This window comes from Topomyia yanbarensis, chromosome 3, assembly GCF_030247195.1.
Source record: "Topomyia yanbarensis strain Yona2022 chromosome 3, ASM3024719v1, whole genome shotgun sequence".
NCBI classification, from domain to species: Eukaryota; Metazoa; Arthropoda; class Insecta; order Diptera; family Culicidae; genus Topomyia; species Topomyia yanbarensis.
In genome coordinates, this window is record NC_080672.1 from 81,416,450 (window position 1) to 81,432,250 (window position 15,801).

Sequence of the window (15,801 nt, forward strand, 5' to 3'; positions counted from 1 at the left end):
CCGCGAAGTAATATTGCGCAACACGCAGAAATATTTAGCTGTGCTAGATATCTCGAAAGTTCGCCTCGATAAGCTCAGGATTGTGATATTTTGTCTAAAGCAAACAAATGACGTTACTGGCGACAAGACTTACATAAAGAACGCGTTCACATGCCCGCTCATAAAGTTGAAATCGATAGTTTAGTTATCGATTCGAACTTGGCATGCGTGGATCTACGGAAGGGCAGTATTGTCTGGTTCAATGACCCCTTGCTCCAGTGAGCGAAGATTTTGAGTGGCAATCGCACCGGACCTTCAACCTAGTGTTGGGTTATCTTTTGACGAGACTTTTTTGCGTCTTCTTCGACAAGGATCGTCTGTACGATCGGTTGTTAGTGCCACGCGTCATGCATACAGTATTGCACTAATTATAAGCAAATGAGTCTTCGTAACAATATTTTTTCTCTGTTGAAAGGCCGTTAAATATACCAGCGGAACTCTTCTCGGCATTGATGAAACTTCAATTTCTATGGTACGGCATAGGGTTATTTTCTCGATTATAATTGATCTAGTTTACTCTAAGATCTTTGCCACAGCTTTAAAAAGGCGGCCTGATTTACTGGCGATGACCACATATCCGTTCCCCTTGTTTTATGAAATTGAGAAAACGAGTGGAAAGCTATTTTTGTTCAAATTTAAAGTCTTTGTCGTGTCTGATGTTTATTCTGGACTAACAGGACCGTAGCGTAGTCTTCTGACGCCCTTGGTAGAGTCTCAGTTAAGCGCCTTTTTGCTGTCTGCTTTGGCTTTCTTTTTCAGTTCGACTTTCAAACAATAATTTTGTGTGTACCTGGGAAGGACACCCCTATCCGGACTAGTTTCATGGCTTAACCTCACTTATTTTAAAAAGCAGATCAAGATTGTAGCACCCCCTAATGTTGGCGCCCTTGGTGCGGGCCTACTTGCCCAACCGCACGCTACGTCTCTGAACATAACCCCACCAACACATAACAGAGCACCATAAACGAAGCCAATCTGCTGCTACTCGCTTGTAAACAATCTTACAGGTTACGGAAAAGGTTGCAGCACGACTACCGTTCTCGCGAAGGTTGTCCACAACATCTACAGCCACTTTGACGAAAAAACCGCTGTGATGGTGTTGGTAGATTTTTCGCTAGCCTTTAACTGCGTCGACCACTAATCCTAAAGGGAAAATTGCTGACCGACTTTCGGTTCTCGTATGCAGCATGTGACCTGATCACATCATTTTAGGAGGGCGCTCTCAAGTTGTTCGTATTGGAAACGTAATGTCCACGGAAAGGGGCGTACCAGACGGTACCTCGCAAGGTTCTTGTCTCAGTATGCTTCTCTTTAGCCTCTACATTAATAGTTTACCTGGTACACTGTAAGGCGAATGGCAGCTGTACGCAGACGACCTACAAATCTACCTGTCTGGACCAGCGGATGACGTAGACCGACTTGTACGGGCCATCAATGCTAGTCACGATCGTTGACTGGACCAAGCGAAATTACGCTAGGGTGACCAAACCAGGTGAGTAAAAATCCAGGACAGCCAAAAGGGAACCCCTTCTCCCATTACCTCTTTGAACGTGCCTGGAGAAATATTCCCAGATTTTCGGCAGTTATATGAAATTTTTTGGAGCTCTGCCAGAGTTTCTTTCGTTAGATTTCGATTACCACTTCTTTGGGTTTCCACGCACACGCGGTTCTTGCTAAACCACAATCAGCGAAGACTTCGAGTCGTTGTGGGAGAAATCTGCAATTTAACTATTGAGCGATGACACGAGTTCAGAACCGCTGAGGAGTTTCCAGCCTAGGGGCAGATCACTCTAAGAATGTATAACAAATTTGCATCAAATTAGAAAAAATGCATTTAATTTCCATTTTTGCATCAGCTTGGCACTCCCTCGCAGAAAAGTTTGTTTAACAAACGTCCTACGCTGATCCACTTTGTTCGACGTTTTGTTAAATCTCGAGTACTTTTTCAAATGGACGTAAGTAACAATGAGAGATTTTCTTTGAGGTCTTTCTCTTCTGTTCATTACTCGGCCATTTCAACATTTACTACTCTACTCTTTGCATAATATTGTAGTAAAAACCGTCGGCTTTCGATATGTACTGGAAAATTAGTACAAAGTGTTGTAATGACGTCGTAATAAACGAAAGAGAAAGTAAACAAAGAGAGGCTCTCAATGTTACTTACGTCCATTTGAAAAAGTACTCGAGAAATGTAGAACTAGTTTTTCTGTAGGGTTTTGACGTCTTACACGCAACGCAAACCACGTTGCAGACAACGCAAAAACATTGATCGCAACGCAAAATACATTATGAATTTCTATTTTGATGGAAATAAATGTATTTAATTTCGCTCATTTTTAAAAATGCATCACAAGTGATCTGCCCCTAGTTTCCAGCGCTAAATACACATCATTGAAGTAAAGCAGAAACATCAACGATCCCAAGTAGTTTTACTGGGCTATTCCTGAACGTAGAAGTAAATGTGGGTGCCTGGATATCTCCTATGAAAACCAGTATCGAATTAGGCCGTAACCATCGTTTGTCGAGATCGATAGCGCCTAGACCTACCGTGACTGCGATCTGAACCATAGAGAATGTAGCGAAGACTTAAGGAAAAAAATATTATAGGCTTACAGGAGAAAAATCAGGACAGATCAATTATTTTCCTCGACATCCCAGGACATCAAGACAGTCAGCCAAAAACCAGCACATGTCCTGGGAAACCAGGACGTATGGTCACCCTAAATTACCTCTTCCCGAATCCAAAGAAAACGCAACCGATAGTATTCAGTACAAGTGGTTCAGTCGTCAAGTCGAAGTAGTATTTAGCAACGTAGTGATCCCTCTCAGGGACTGGATTTTTTTTTATAGAAAAGTATATCAAAACCAACGAAAATTAGTAGTATTTTTTCTTGGTTTCGATATTTTTCTATATAAAAATCCAGCTAACAAATTATCCATTGCGAGTAGAGCTACGTTCACCTGTTAAAACATGTTAAGCTATGTCTAAGGAACAACCTTTGATGATATGTGGGCATGTAGAGCCTATTAGATCAGAGTGTAAGTGGTCTTGCTATGGAAACGAGCAATAGTCAGACTAAATTGAGCTAATCATCCTTATTCTTGTTTACGACGTATGCGAAATTCGTTCGAAGGTGGTCCGGATGAATAGTAAGCCCATTTGATTTTGCTGTCCTAAACGAGAATACTACTTTCATTCGAATCTCGCATTCGTCGTAAACAAGAATGAGGGTGAATGTTACCTAATAATTCAAATTTTGTTCGCTCCAATTATGTGATTATTAGTATTATATTGAAGCGAATTTCCAGCCAGTCTATCTTCTGACCTCGCACAAAGCAGAAGCAAAAAATCGCCACACTACAGGCACCAGTGAAGCAACCCAGCGCTTTGTTCTATATCCAGTGCACAAACAGTATGTATTGTATCGTTGCCCCCGGTTGCGCGATGAAATGCGTCTGCCAAAGGAAACAAAAGTGCCCGTATTACGGATAACACAGTTTCGATTGACTCTAATAAAACTCGTGTTAGACCCACAGTTCAGGTGGTGGAACAACTAGTTGAAGTTAAAATGGAACTTAATCGCGCAGAAGTTACGTACATCCAGCTACACCACGTCAAAAACTGTGTTTTGATTGCGTTTAAAAGCCAGAAAACTTAATGGCAAAACAACATGCAACACGAGGTCGAATTTAATAACACCAGAATCAAAATCCCCGTGCATATGGAATACGACATGGTGGACGTTCGTATCGATGACTCGGAACCGCGCACATCATTACATCAAACGAATTATGTCGTAATGCGGAGTAGTGATTGCGAATGACACTTGGAGAATTTTTTCACCGGTATTCCCAACGGCGTTCGTATTGGGAGGATGCGAGTGACTAAACCAATACCTTCTTGCATGACTATCGAATACAAATCACCGAAGGATGGCGTAACCTATAAACTAACAACGCTGATCACATATCCCGGGCAGATCCACTACGGAAAAACATGCGCCGAAGCAACTAGTCAAAACTATAGACACTTTATACACAGACTAGCGAAGTGTTAGAAATTGCAGTCAAACGAGCATGAGGGTTTTGAGAGGTGAAGTACAAGAGGAAGCCCATGCAAAGCTTATGCCCGGTCAAACCATTCGGAATATGATTCGGAATCCTGAATGGAGTCATTATGGATTCCAAATCAAATGCAACAACCGATTCTGAGTCGGAATCGGTTGTTGCATTTGATTTGGAATCCATAATGACTTCATTCAGAAATCCGAACCGGTTCCGGAATGAGTTTAACTGGGTGATGACAGTTTACATTCATGGTTGCTAGTTTTAATGTTTCTCTCTGCTAATCTGTTATATAAAGTGTCTGTAGTCAAAACGCATCTACTACAGCCACCTCCAACAAGCAGTCACCGACACTTACAGATAAAAACAACGACCCAATTAATCAATAATAAAGGGATAACGACCACGACAACGGCTCCCAAACCAACAACTAGCATCACCAACAAAGAAACAAATACCGATTAAGATGGATTTAGAACAACGAGCCGTAAGAACAAGGAACAAACAAAAACCTCTGACTGTGAACAGCAAGAAAGCAGTACCGATGATAGCATGGACATGGACAATAACATGAGAGAAGGCAGACTGAATGACCCCCAAGCTGCGACGGATGAGGCAACTAATGCTTTACCGCCAAGGAAAAGGATCTCAACACGCAGCAGCAAAGTGCGTCAACAAGATTTGGCAGACACACATTTTTAATATTTTTTATTTATACTTATTGCAAAAACTTAAAAGATGCACGGCTGAGTTGTGCTAACGCATTGAGCCGTGTCAAATAAACCTTTAAAAAAGCTAATTTTCTTGTCCTGATTTAAGGTGGTAAATTGGCAGTATATACTATTCAATAAAATTACAATTACCAAATCACATTCTTGTGCCTACCAAATAAACGAAATGAATCAAAAAACCAATCACATTCACGAGTTTCCGTGCAATAGTCAAACACATCAATATTTAGTTTATTCTATCGAGCTAAAATAAACGAAAAAAGAGTCAACTAAACACTTCATTTGGAATACCTTGTACAATTTCAACCAGAAACTCGGAAAAAATAGCACTGTTTCGACACGTGAAACCTTCACTGTATTAACCGTTACACACGTGAGGTACCGTTGTAATGTTCCGCACGTTCATAACCGAAAACAGTAACGGTCTGTTGGCATAGTACCAACACCAATGAAGTAAAGCCAGCATCTTATTGAACTCACACATCATCATTTTGACAGTTGGCGTAGATTACAGCTTGTAATCGTAGGACAGAAATGCATAGTAATAATCCAGCTGTGAAAACGTAAACATCAATAGTATTTCGAAAGATTGATTAATTTTTACCTATTATTCTGCTAAAATATGTTGTCTCGTTAATGATTAGCACAAATCTGAGTTTGTTAGCTGATACCGTGCTGTGAACAATGGAAAATTGCTAGTTTCACAACGGGAAAACGATTTCGCGTAAGAAGTCTGATTTCCCGACTCCCGTGGAGTAAAGCGCACACGACGAGGGCAGTAACCAGCACATAATTGCATTTTGCTAGCATAGATCGATTTGTATCAAAATTGATTATCCCGAGGATGATTACACTTACACGGAAAAAGAAAGAATCCAACAGTGCCATTGTGGACTCTTCCAAACGGATTTCCATCCGAGAGTTTCTACTGGTGAAAGAAGTCCAGGAGCTGGAGCAGAATCTTCCCAGTACGTGTAAGATTACCTTCCAGGACCCGAATGTGTTGAGTGACTTCACTCTGGGTATTACACCGAACGAGGGATTCTGGCAAGGCGGGCGGTTCAAGTTTAGTGTTCACGTTCCCGAGGAGTATAATATGGCGGTAAGTTTTGGGATAGAGAAGAGTTCGTTTTTTCTTAAGAATAAAACTGCTTTCAGCCCCCGAAAGTGAAATGTCTTACGAAACTGTGGCATCCTAACATCTCCGTCGAAGGAGACATCTGCCTTTCGCTGCTTCGACTGAACTCGATTGATGGTCTCGGGTGGGCCCCAACCCGGAGGTTGAAGGATGTCATCTGGGGATTAAATTCGTTGTTCACGGTAGTTTCGCAAACGGCCAATCACTTGGTTATGAGTCTAATTTGACTTCACCTTGCAGGACCTGCTGAATTTCGACGATCCGCTGAACATCGAAGCGGCGGAACAGTATTCGAAGGACAAGGATAAGTTTCAGGCGAAAGTGCGGGAGTATGTTTCGGCGCACGCTCGGAGATAATCAGTGGGTGAGGAACGGCGAACTAAACACTGGTATGTAACGAATGACGAATGTGTGATGTGCTTTTTCGAAAATGTGGGTCTGGGGGCGTAGCAATTGATAAAACGAACCAATCAGCCAGGAACGAAACCATGAGAAGCAGGCGTATTGAGAATTACCTATGAAATATTAGCTGGAGGACGGTTAGATTCGGAGACATTTTTGCACTCGACCCTAGCGATACTTTAGGGTGTTTAAAATTGTTAGGAAAAGTTGAGTGGAATAAAATTCTGAGTTGTGTAAAATTGTTTGATCTTAAGATAAGTCAGCGTACGACGATTTTTTGCAAGAGACGTTTGTTTGAAGAAATAGAAAATAATGTTTTCCAAGCGAAATCCCTTTCGGGATTTTTTGATGTGTTGTAACAGGTCTGTTCCCTTATTGTAATTAGCATTCTTTCTACTTCATAACGATCTAACTTAATTGAAAACTGATTAATTGATAATAGTAGTAATAAAACACATTTCAACCAGAAATTCGGCCGCACTTTACGTACTCTCTGTAATGGATTCTATCACAGCACCCACTCCCACGTGAATAAACTTAGCCTGTTCCACTGGAAGGCGATGTTTGAATTTGCAAATCTTTTTCCCATCAATTTTAACCGTGTAGTGCGACTTTTTCACTTTGATAAGCATTTTGAAAGTGTCACCCTTGGATAGGCGACACCTTCCGTCTTCCTCACGCTGCCAGGCACCGTTTTGATAGGTATTCAAAATAACCGTCCTAGCACCGGGTCGAATGCTGATATGCAACGGTGTGTCGTCGCGGGGAGTGATAGCCGCACCTGACTGGATGTTTATGTTAAACCTGTTTAACGGAAATGATAAACTGATAAAATAGGTCTAGATTACGAGAATGGTTCGTCGCTTACATGTCACCGGTGGTGATCTGGCCACGAATGTGAAGGCGCTTTCCCGGGAATAGGCCGCACGGAATTTCCCCTAAAAAAGGTATAGTCTTGTTGGGAAAATATACATTTCGGTGGTAACTCAGTAGGATTGTTAAGTATTGTTTCTTACCGGGTTAAAAACTGGAATGGTGGCCATTTTCGAATGGACTAGAAATGGCGGTAGCTAAACGCTTCCTCAGTTAAGCTTCACTCTACAGGTGAAGCGCTGCTTTTGCATTTTTATTCGCGGGGAAGCATTTATCAATCTGTCATCACTTGAAAGAAATGTTTATACAGATTCATTATCTAATCAGTCTGCAATATGAATTTGAGCTATGAATCATACAATTTTACCCGAACGACAATAAGTGTGAATGTCGATAACGAAAAATCACAAACCTTAGACCTAAGTGTTACTCAATTTTTTACACCAATTTCTCATAGAGTTCAAATAAGTTAGAACAGGATAATTGTCAAATTAAGTAATTTATTCAGTACCAATCCTATGAATATAATTAAAACTGTTATATAGTTCCAGGTTTAAGGTAATTGATCAATATTCAAATTACTAAATTTATGGATGCCTAAAGTCGGATAACAGTGCTCATATAAACGCGTCAACATTTTACATCTACCTACGTATCGACAAAAGCTCGTTATCGACGGGTGGCGAGTATTACGGTTCCTATCAGATAACTAGGAAGGCTAGCTTGGTTCATTCGAGTGGTAGTTGCTGCGCTCCGTTGTTTTATTTAGTGAAGTGCACTTTGCGAGCCGAAGAAAACAGGAACAAGATGACAGGCGAGAAGCTTGGCGAGAACAATTATGCCATTTGGAAATACAAGATGGAGCTACTGTTATCTCAACAAGAACTGCTCAGTATTGTAGAAAAGGATTGTGATCCGGCGAACGTTGATGTCGGTTGGCAATTGAAGGACTGCAAGGCTCGAGCTTTCATTGTTTTGGCTTTGGAAGACAGTCAACTTGTTCCCGTTGTGCAAAAATCCACGGCAAAACAAATCTGGGATGCTTTGAAGGAAACTCACGAGAAGGATTCTGTCGGACGTAGAATTGCTGTCATGCGACAGTTATGTTCGTTACGTCTTTCGGAGTACGGCAACATGGCCGATCATCTAGAACGGATGTCTGTTTTGAGGAATTGTTTGACGACTATGGATGAGAAACCTGCGGAGCATTGGTTCGTAGCCATTCTTCTTTCCAGTCTTCCAGATAGCTTCAATGACTTCACTGTAGTTTTGGAAAGTCTCCCAGAAAATGAGCTCATATTTGATCTTATTAAAGACAAGCTTTTGGAAGAATCGCAACGGCGATTGGAAGGCGCAAAGTATGAAAACTGGTCGTTAATGACTCAGCGCCGACCGGAAGACAAGTTTGTGGCGACAGTTGGACAAGTTGATAAAGTCGCAGGGATGTCTCCGTTGGCAATGACATACACTCGCTCGATTAGCTTGCCTGATAACAAATCCGGCTGGTATTTGGTTTCGGTAAGTATAGCAATGAATATAATGACATTTTCTTTTTGGACATTGCACTATACCTGTGTAGTGGGTGTTACAGTCTTTCAAACTGGGGGTCGCTTCAATTTAGGCTTTGCTTTATTAATGTAGGTATAAGTGAATTATAAAATCGTTTTCAGGTGAACGTGACTATTCGAGTATTTTTCAATTTGATTCCAAAGTACGACTTTGTCGTAAAGCTCTGTTTTCTCACTCTTTCAATTATCAAGTTGCAAACATTGCACTGATAACAGTTATCCGTTTGGGAAATGTCGGAATCAATAAATTGATACGACTGTAATTTGCTTGCTGAGTTATACGGTTGGTGGATTATTCGATTTTGTGACAAAAAGCAAGTGTTCTTGTTCTTTTTTTTTTTTGCTTAACGGTAACTTAACCATAACCTCTCTTCTTTGAAAACTTATGTATTAGCTCCATCTATGTTGTAAAATATGAAACTATTGTTTTCTAGCCGATAGATAACTCATATTATTTCACTATTTTTTCACCAAAAAGAAAGTCTATGTGAATCGATTACTCATTCACAACCATGCGCTGGAGGGTCCCATGCAAAACTGGGTCAGACAACACTTGGTTAAAAGTATAATAATTTCTCCTAACAAATCTGGATTGATTTAGAGTCTTCGACAAAATTGTAGGCAATTAAATTACATTTCTTATTCGCACTTGCAACGATAATCTGATGCATACAGTGCCACCTAGCGGTGAAAATAAGATTGTAACTTTTCTCTATGTGAATTTAAAGTACGTTGATCCGATTGCTGGACATGTCCGATTTGTTTCAAATTTGGAGCAGACACTATTGCTGAGACTAGGAATCGAGGCACTAGACACTAGGTGAACCGTCTCTAGTGTGTAGTCATGTCTTCATAGTACGGTGAATTCACATTCCGCTTAGGTCATGTCATACCATCTACTTGCCTGTCTAGCCTGTGGTGTTAGGAAACCCTTATCTGAAAAGCGCCGATCGGTTACAACGTTTACCGCCCTTATCGCCAATATAAAAAAAATCATTATCAAACCCGATATACTTTCCGGGAATTGATATGTATACCAAATATAAAAATAATCTACTTCACCTTGCGTTGAAGCTCAACTCGACACCAGTGTCAGTCGATCGGTTGAAGTGTTTGGACTAGACTACAGTTTTGCACAAAATGGCTCAGTTACCGGTGTACAATCCTGTAAGTGTACTTTTTATGGGTCGGGATTAAAGCTGGTTGTGGAATTTCGTGAAGTTTGTAATGTGATTGATTGATTTTTTTTTTTATTTCGCAGCCCTCGCCGTTTCTCGGGTTCCTGCCGGCCGGTTTGGGACTGTACAGGAAAGTGATTATCCGCGGAAAGATGAAGGAAGATCAGTAAGTTTTTTCTAACTTTCAATCAATGTCAATTTTTTAAAGAGTCGTTCTGTTAACTTATCTGATTAGTTCATATTCTCATATTTCTTGTATTGGAATGATCGGAACAGCATGATCAATATTGTTTATATAAATAGTGTCCTTGCAAGCAGAATTGGACAGCACTTTGCCGAAAACCAAAGACGAACGACAGGCATACCGTTATAGCTGTGAAGCGGATTGTTATCTGTTGCGTGAACAAGTGTTTAGTGGTGAACTCGGTGCATGACTGTTTCTCGCCAATTTCTACAAGAACAAAATTTGTGATAACGTGTACCAAACGGATTAGTCCATTTTGCAACCAATCCTTACAATCTGCAAGATACGTGATTCATACGGGTCATTTTCCATCTGTATTCGGTGGTAGATAGTTCCTACTTCTAAAAGCAATCACCTCAAACTTTGCTCACAGATTAACAGACATAACACTATGAGGAAATTCCCTCAAAAAACATCTATCCGACAATTTTCCCAGAACACTAGCTCCACCTTTTATTCACAGTCGAAACACTCAATTACTGGTGGGTTACCCCTCAGGTTTGGGAACAATTTTTCACTAATGGTATATCCCCCATATGCTTTATGTCATTATGTCAGTGGCGCCATAATTGCAAATGTGGCCACAGTCCCAACTACAAATATATTTAAAATGACCGTTAAAGCGGGCGAAGCATTGTTTTGTGTGTTATGTCTGTTAGTCTGTGCGTTGCTTAAGATGTTGTGTCAGTGTTTGAAGAAATGTTGTGCAAAACTATTGAAGAAATGTTGTGCAAAACTATTGATCTTTAAATACCTTTTAGTTAGCTTTTCTTTTTGACAAAAATTAGTTCTGATAGTTTTGATTAATCTCTGTGCTTGTGTGGCCACTGTGCTGCTGACTCACTATTGTCAAAGGTTGCTTTCAACCAACCAATCACAATGGCCCAAAATCTATCGGGTAACAATTTATTTCCGATAATATTTTCTTATCATTTCGATAATAAGCGCATAACGAATGTAGTCCCATCGTCTCTAGAAAGCAATAAACAATGGAATGTCACGCTACGAAAATTGTACATATGTGTGCGTCGGTTAGAGCGTATCGATACGAAATATTAAAGATAAGACCCGTCCGGCTCGAACCTTCGTTCAGTCCGGTCAAAAAGCTTGATATCTCCTGGTTTATCTAGAATTGTTCAACAGCAACAGTCTTTCTCAAGATTAGCTATCTTTTTGACAATTAGTCTTGCTCAAGACTAAAACGCTTTGTCAAGAATAATTCAGCCTAAACAAACATTTAATACTTCCAACATGTCTAGGTCCTCCCTGAAACGCCGCGTGCCAAAAATTAAAACGACACGAAAACGGGTAGCTACTCCACCCGAAAATGCAATAGATTGTAGGACATCATTCGATGTTTTATCCGAGCAGATGAAATTTGTAAACTTACTCGCATTCCATATCCTCCGCCGATAAGGGTCCGTTCATAAATTACGTAACGCAAAAATTGCAATTCTGGTCGTGAAAGCCTCGTTTCAGATTGGCCGAAGAGGAGAATGTCGAATTACAGTCGATGGCTTTTTTTCTTTTACTTGTTTATTTCACACGGCTCAATGCGTTAGCATAACTGAGCCGTGTGTCTTTAATGATTTTTACAATATGTAAAAATTAAAATACACTTTCATGTGTTCATCGGGTCCTTTTGACGCAGCTTGCTGCTGCGTGTTGAGATCCTCTTTCTTGGTGGTGAAAAATAGGGTGTGTTGTCTGCCGCACCTTGGGGGTCATTCGGATCGTCTGTGGGGATCATTCGGTTCGTATTTTCGTTCACATCCATGTCGTCATCGGTACTGCATTCATGATGTTCACGGTCCGATGTTCTTGTTTGTTTCTTGTACTTACGGGTTGCTTTTGTAAATCCTTCGTCGTCGGTATCGGTATTTGATTCTTTGGTTTAGAGGTATTTGGTGTAATCGTTGTTACTTCGCTGTTTGAAATGGCAGTTGGTTTGGTGGTACTGGGCCGGATCGTTTTTGAGCTGGTGTTTGTTACTGCCTGGTCCGCAGTCATTGGTTTAACAACCGGTTGTGGTTTAGCATACGATGATTGTATACTGGTTTTGGTCGTAGCAGGTGGAATTTCCTTAGCAGTCTGCGAAGGTCTACCGAATATCGACGATGTCACTAGCTTTTGGGTCAGTATTTAGGAGGCTCTCTTACAACATCACGAAGGGCTCAGGCGCGAGGAAGAATGTACAGATGAAAAAATTGACGAGATGTACACGGTACCTTGGGAATTGGGCGGCACCTGTACCAGCAGGTGTTCACAACTTTTGGTACAAGAAGCTGATGTACATCCCACGATGGCTGTATGTTTCAACATGGCGTTACGGGCGAACTACGCTTATTACCGGATCTCATCTCCCGTGGTACCACAATTCTGCTCCCCAAGGACTACTACTACTGCCCGTCCAATTCATCAAAGTGCAAAACAATTAGCTGTCTAGCATGTCTGCACAAGATCAGCACTATCAGCACTACATATGTATGGCTCAACTGTGAGCAGAATAGCACCCTGACAGAGCAGCAGAAGAAATGCAAGAAATGTGACTACAAAAATCAAGCCATCATCGATGCAGTCATTGTTGGACAACCAATGTGTAACCAATCCAGTAGTATATCCTACATCGATAACAAGAAGGCATACGACTCCATGGCGCTTTCGTTCCTCATGAAGGTATTGGAGATGAATTAATTTGATCCTGTAGTCGTGAGGTTCCTACGGCAGGCGATGGAGAGGTGGACGACAACACTGCAACTCAGAGATGGGGAGGACGTGTTCTGGTCTAGAACGTTCCGCATCTTGGGGGGGGGGGGCGCATTCCAAGGCGACTTTTTTAGCCCGCATTGGTTTTGTTTGGTGATGAACCCCCTCAGTAGGACACTCAATCGGAACGGGTAAGGCTGTCAGATAAGGTATGGAGAAAACTCACCGGAAGAGGTGACCCATATCTTCTACATAGAAGATCTCAAGATCTACGCTGAATCGACCGAACGACCAGGTGTACTCATCAAACTAATCGAAAAAATTAGTGGCATGGAGCTTGGTCTAGAGAAATGCCGATCTGGTCAGCTAATGAAGGTGTGATAATTCGGGGCATGGTTCGTGGTGAATCGTATAAGTATCTCGGATTCCGGCAGTTCCCCGGGATTCGCCACCTCGACATCATAAGTTCTTGAGTCGAGTGAAATGTGTCTTAAAGTCAATCATGAACGAAGGAATAAGGTCAAAGCAATCAACACGATTGCTGTACCCGTGTTGACCTACAATTTCGACGTATTCAAATAGAGCTGGACTGGTCTGGAAGATCTTGAGAGAAGATTGAGGACGACGTTTAGACAAGTAGGAGTGAGTCATACTCAGTCGGTGCGGCAGAGATTCACATTGCCACGGAATGAAGGGGAACAAGGAATAGTCAATTTATAAACACTATGCGTAGCGTAGGTGCGACGACTGCAAAAATACTTTGTGGAAAATGTTAACAGTCATGGAGTATCAAGCAGTTTGTGCTGCGGACAGCAACTATAGCACACTTCACCTAGCCCAAGCGAACTACAATCTTAACTGCAATCTGCAGGCTGTGGAGGAGAAGATTGCAAAGTGGAAGCAGAAAGCTATGCTTGGGGCCCATTCCGCCTGTTGGAACAGCCGTACCTCGACAAGGCTACATCGAACCTCTGGCTCAAGTGAGGTGATCTCTCTTTAGTGATCGAGGCCGACATGATAGCCATCCAGGGCAGGATAATGCCGACGAGAAATGGTCGGTGTTAGGTCAGACCGGACTAAGTGACAGTGCATTGATTTCGAGAAAAACGCGTTTAAAGTTTGAATCGCAGCATCCTTTACATTACAATTGGAAAATAACTTTTACCATAATTCTTGTTTATTGCTTCATATTTCAAATCTGGTAAAAGTGGAATGTAGATGAAGAAATTCTTTATCCAGTGCTATCATTAACTCCTTTTTTGATGTTTTGCGACTTGGTCCGGTCTGACTTAACACCGACCAAATAGTAGGAGGTATATTTTGCACCAAGATGCCGATGATATATGCCGGATGTGTCATTCGCCGCAATATAGTCTCCCGCCATCATTGACTACAATATAATAGGCTGCCGTGTACTAGCCAACGCAGCTTTTGTCGAGCTACCGTTATCTGCCTGTGCCTGTTCTGTAAAATGCTCGTTTTAAACTGTGCTGGGATCACACTGTTCTATCGGATCATTTTCTACACAATAATCGCCCAGATATAATAGTCTATGACAAGGGTCAACGCCAAGTAATCGACGTCGCCGTTCCATTGGACTACAATCTGGTAGATATTCACGGTGGACAAATTGTCAAATATGGGCCATATGCCGTAGAGTTGAAGGAAATGTGGGTGTTGGATGAGGTTCCGAGAATTGTATTTATTGGCCGTTTACTGGAAAATGGAAATTGAAAACACTACTTGTGAACACATTAAACGATTTCTAATTTACGACTTAGCGTCAGCCCGGTGCATTATTCATGTGCCGTGGTTCTGAAGAGACAAAGACGAAACGCAAACACCTGGACTCATTTGTTTGGAAGCTCTAGGAACTGTTGGAGCAGTCTTCTGTTGTGATCTCGTCCAGGTCCCTGAACTCAATCACCGTCTCGTGGGAAAAAGACCTTATAGTTTCTTCCCGGCTTGCAACCTTTCGATGAGCGTCTTTACGGTTAACGGAATCGTTCGCCTTCTTCGTTTGTTTCATTGTTGTTCGAGCTTTTCATAACTCTCACGAAGATCTGGAAGTATTTATGGTATACCCTGAAGATAACTATTACTCCAATGAAATTCGCCGGCTTTTCACACTAGAAAATAACAATGATAATTGGTATCTAATACATATAAGCATCATCATGAGCACTATAAATTGTTCGCCAAACCAATACGCCACTACTCCACTGCCAAAAAAAATCCAATAAGACGATTCCTTGCATCAAAAGAATATGAAAACCAACAATGTTCTAATTCTACCTTCCTTCCCCCAAACAGGTTCAACATCAACTTCCAGTCCGGCCCGAACGTCGACCCTAGGGATGATTGCCCGCTACACATCAGTATTCGCCCCCGCGACAAGGTGATCGTTCGTAACACCTACCAATTCCGGAGCTGGGGCATCGAGGAACGGCACGGTGGCTGTCCGATTCAGAAGAGGGGTTACTTTGACGTGCAGATCACGGTAAAACCGGACGCGTACAGTATCGCCATCAACGGGTGCCAGTATGCCGAGTTTGCCCACCGGCAACCGTACGCCTCGGTTCGGTTCATTCACATCGGCGAGGGAGCACAGGTGGACGCCATGATTACCGAGTAAAGATAAGGGCATGTCGAGCTTCGGCTGAGCTTGATAAAGCTGATGATTGAACGTTAAGCCAGAGGAAGGGGATTTTTCGCTACGAGTTTTATCGGTATCAATTATTTTACTGTCTGCTGTCGATTGCGTTACGAAATAAAATTATTTAATCAATGTTGTTTCTGGTAATGTCGCTCCAAATAAATATGCATCGATTAGGATGTGTCATCGGAAATAACACTG

At 41.7% G+C, this 15,801-nt stretch overlaps 3 protein-coding genes across 3 annotated transcripts; 2 read left to right on the plus strand and 1 right to left on the minus strand.

Moving 5' to 3' along the window:
* The first annotated feature begins 5,346 nt into the window (after positions 1 to 5,346).
* Positions 5,347 to 6,614, plus strand: LOC131693453 (NEDD8-conjugating enzyme UBE2F-like). The gene is made up of 3 exons (XM_058981267.1): positions 5,347 to 5,937; positions 5,994 to 6,155; positions 6,214 to 6,614. Exons 1-3 carry the CDS (start codon positions 5,680 to 5,682, stop codon positions 6,328 to 6,330), a joined length of 537 nt encoding a protein of 178 aa, XP_058837250.1. The 5' UTR covers positions 5,347 to 5,679; the 3' UTR covers positions 6,331 to 6,614.
* An 81-nt stretch (positions 6,615 to 6,695) lies between these two features.
* Positions 6,696 to 7,520, minus strand: LOC131693454 (32 kDa beta-galactoside-binding lectin lec-3-like). The gene is made up of 3 exons (XM_058981268.1): positions 7,392 to 7,520; positions 7,244 to 7,329; positions 6,696 to 7,179 (listed from the first exon to the last, which is right to left on the minus strand). The coding sequence occupies exons 1-3, from the start codon at positions 7,416 to 7,418 to the stop codon at positions 6,858 to 6,860; spliced, it is 435 nt and encodes a 144-aa protein (XP_058837251.1). The 5' UTR covers positions 7,419 to 7,520; the 3' UTR covers positions 6,696 to 6,857.
* Positions 7,521 to 9,867: 2,347 nt separating this feature from the next.
* LOC131693455 (galectin-4-like) lies at positions 9,868 to 15,732 on the plus strand. Its single transcript, XM_058981269.1, has 3 exons — positions 9,868 to 9,983; positions 10,078 to 10,160; positions 15,258 to 15,732. Exons 1-3 carry the CDS (start codon positions 9,957 to 9,959, stop codon positions 15,577 to 15,579), a joined length of 432 nt encoding a protein of 143 aa, XP_058837252.1. The 5' UTR covers positions 9,868 to 9,956; the 3' UTR covers positions 15,580 to 15,732.
* Positions 15,733 to 15,801: the final 69 nt, after the last annotated feature.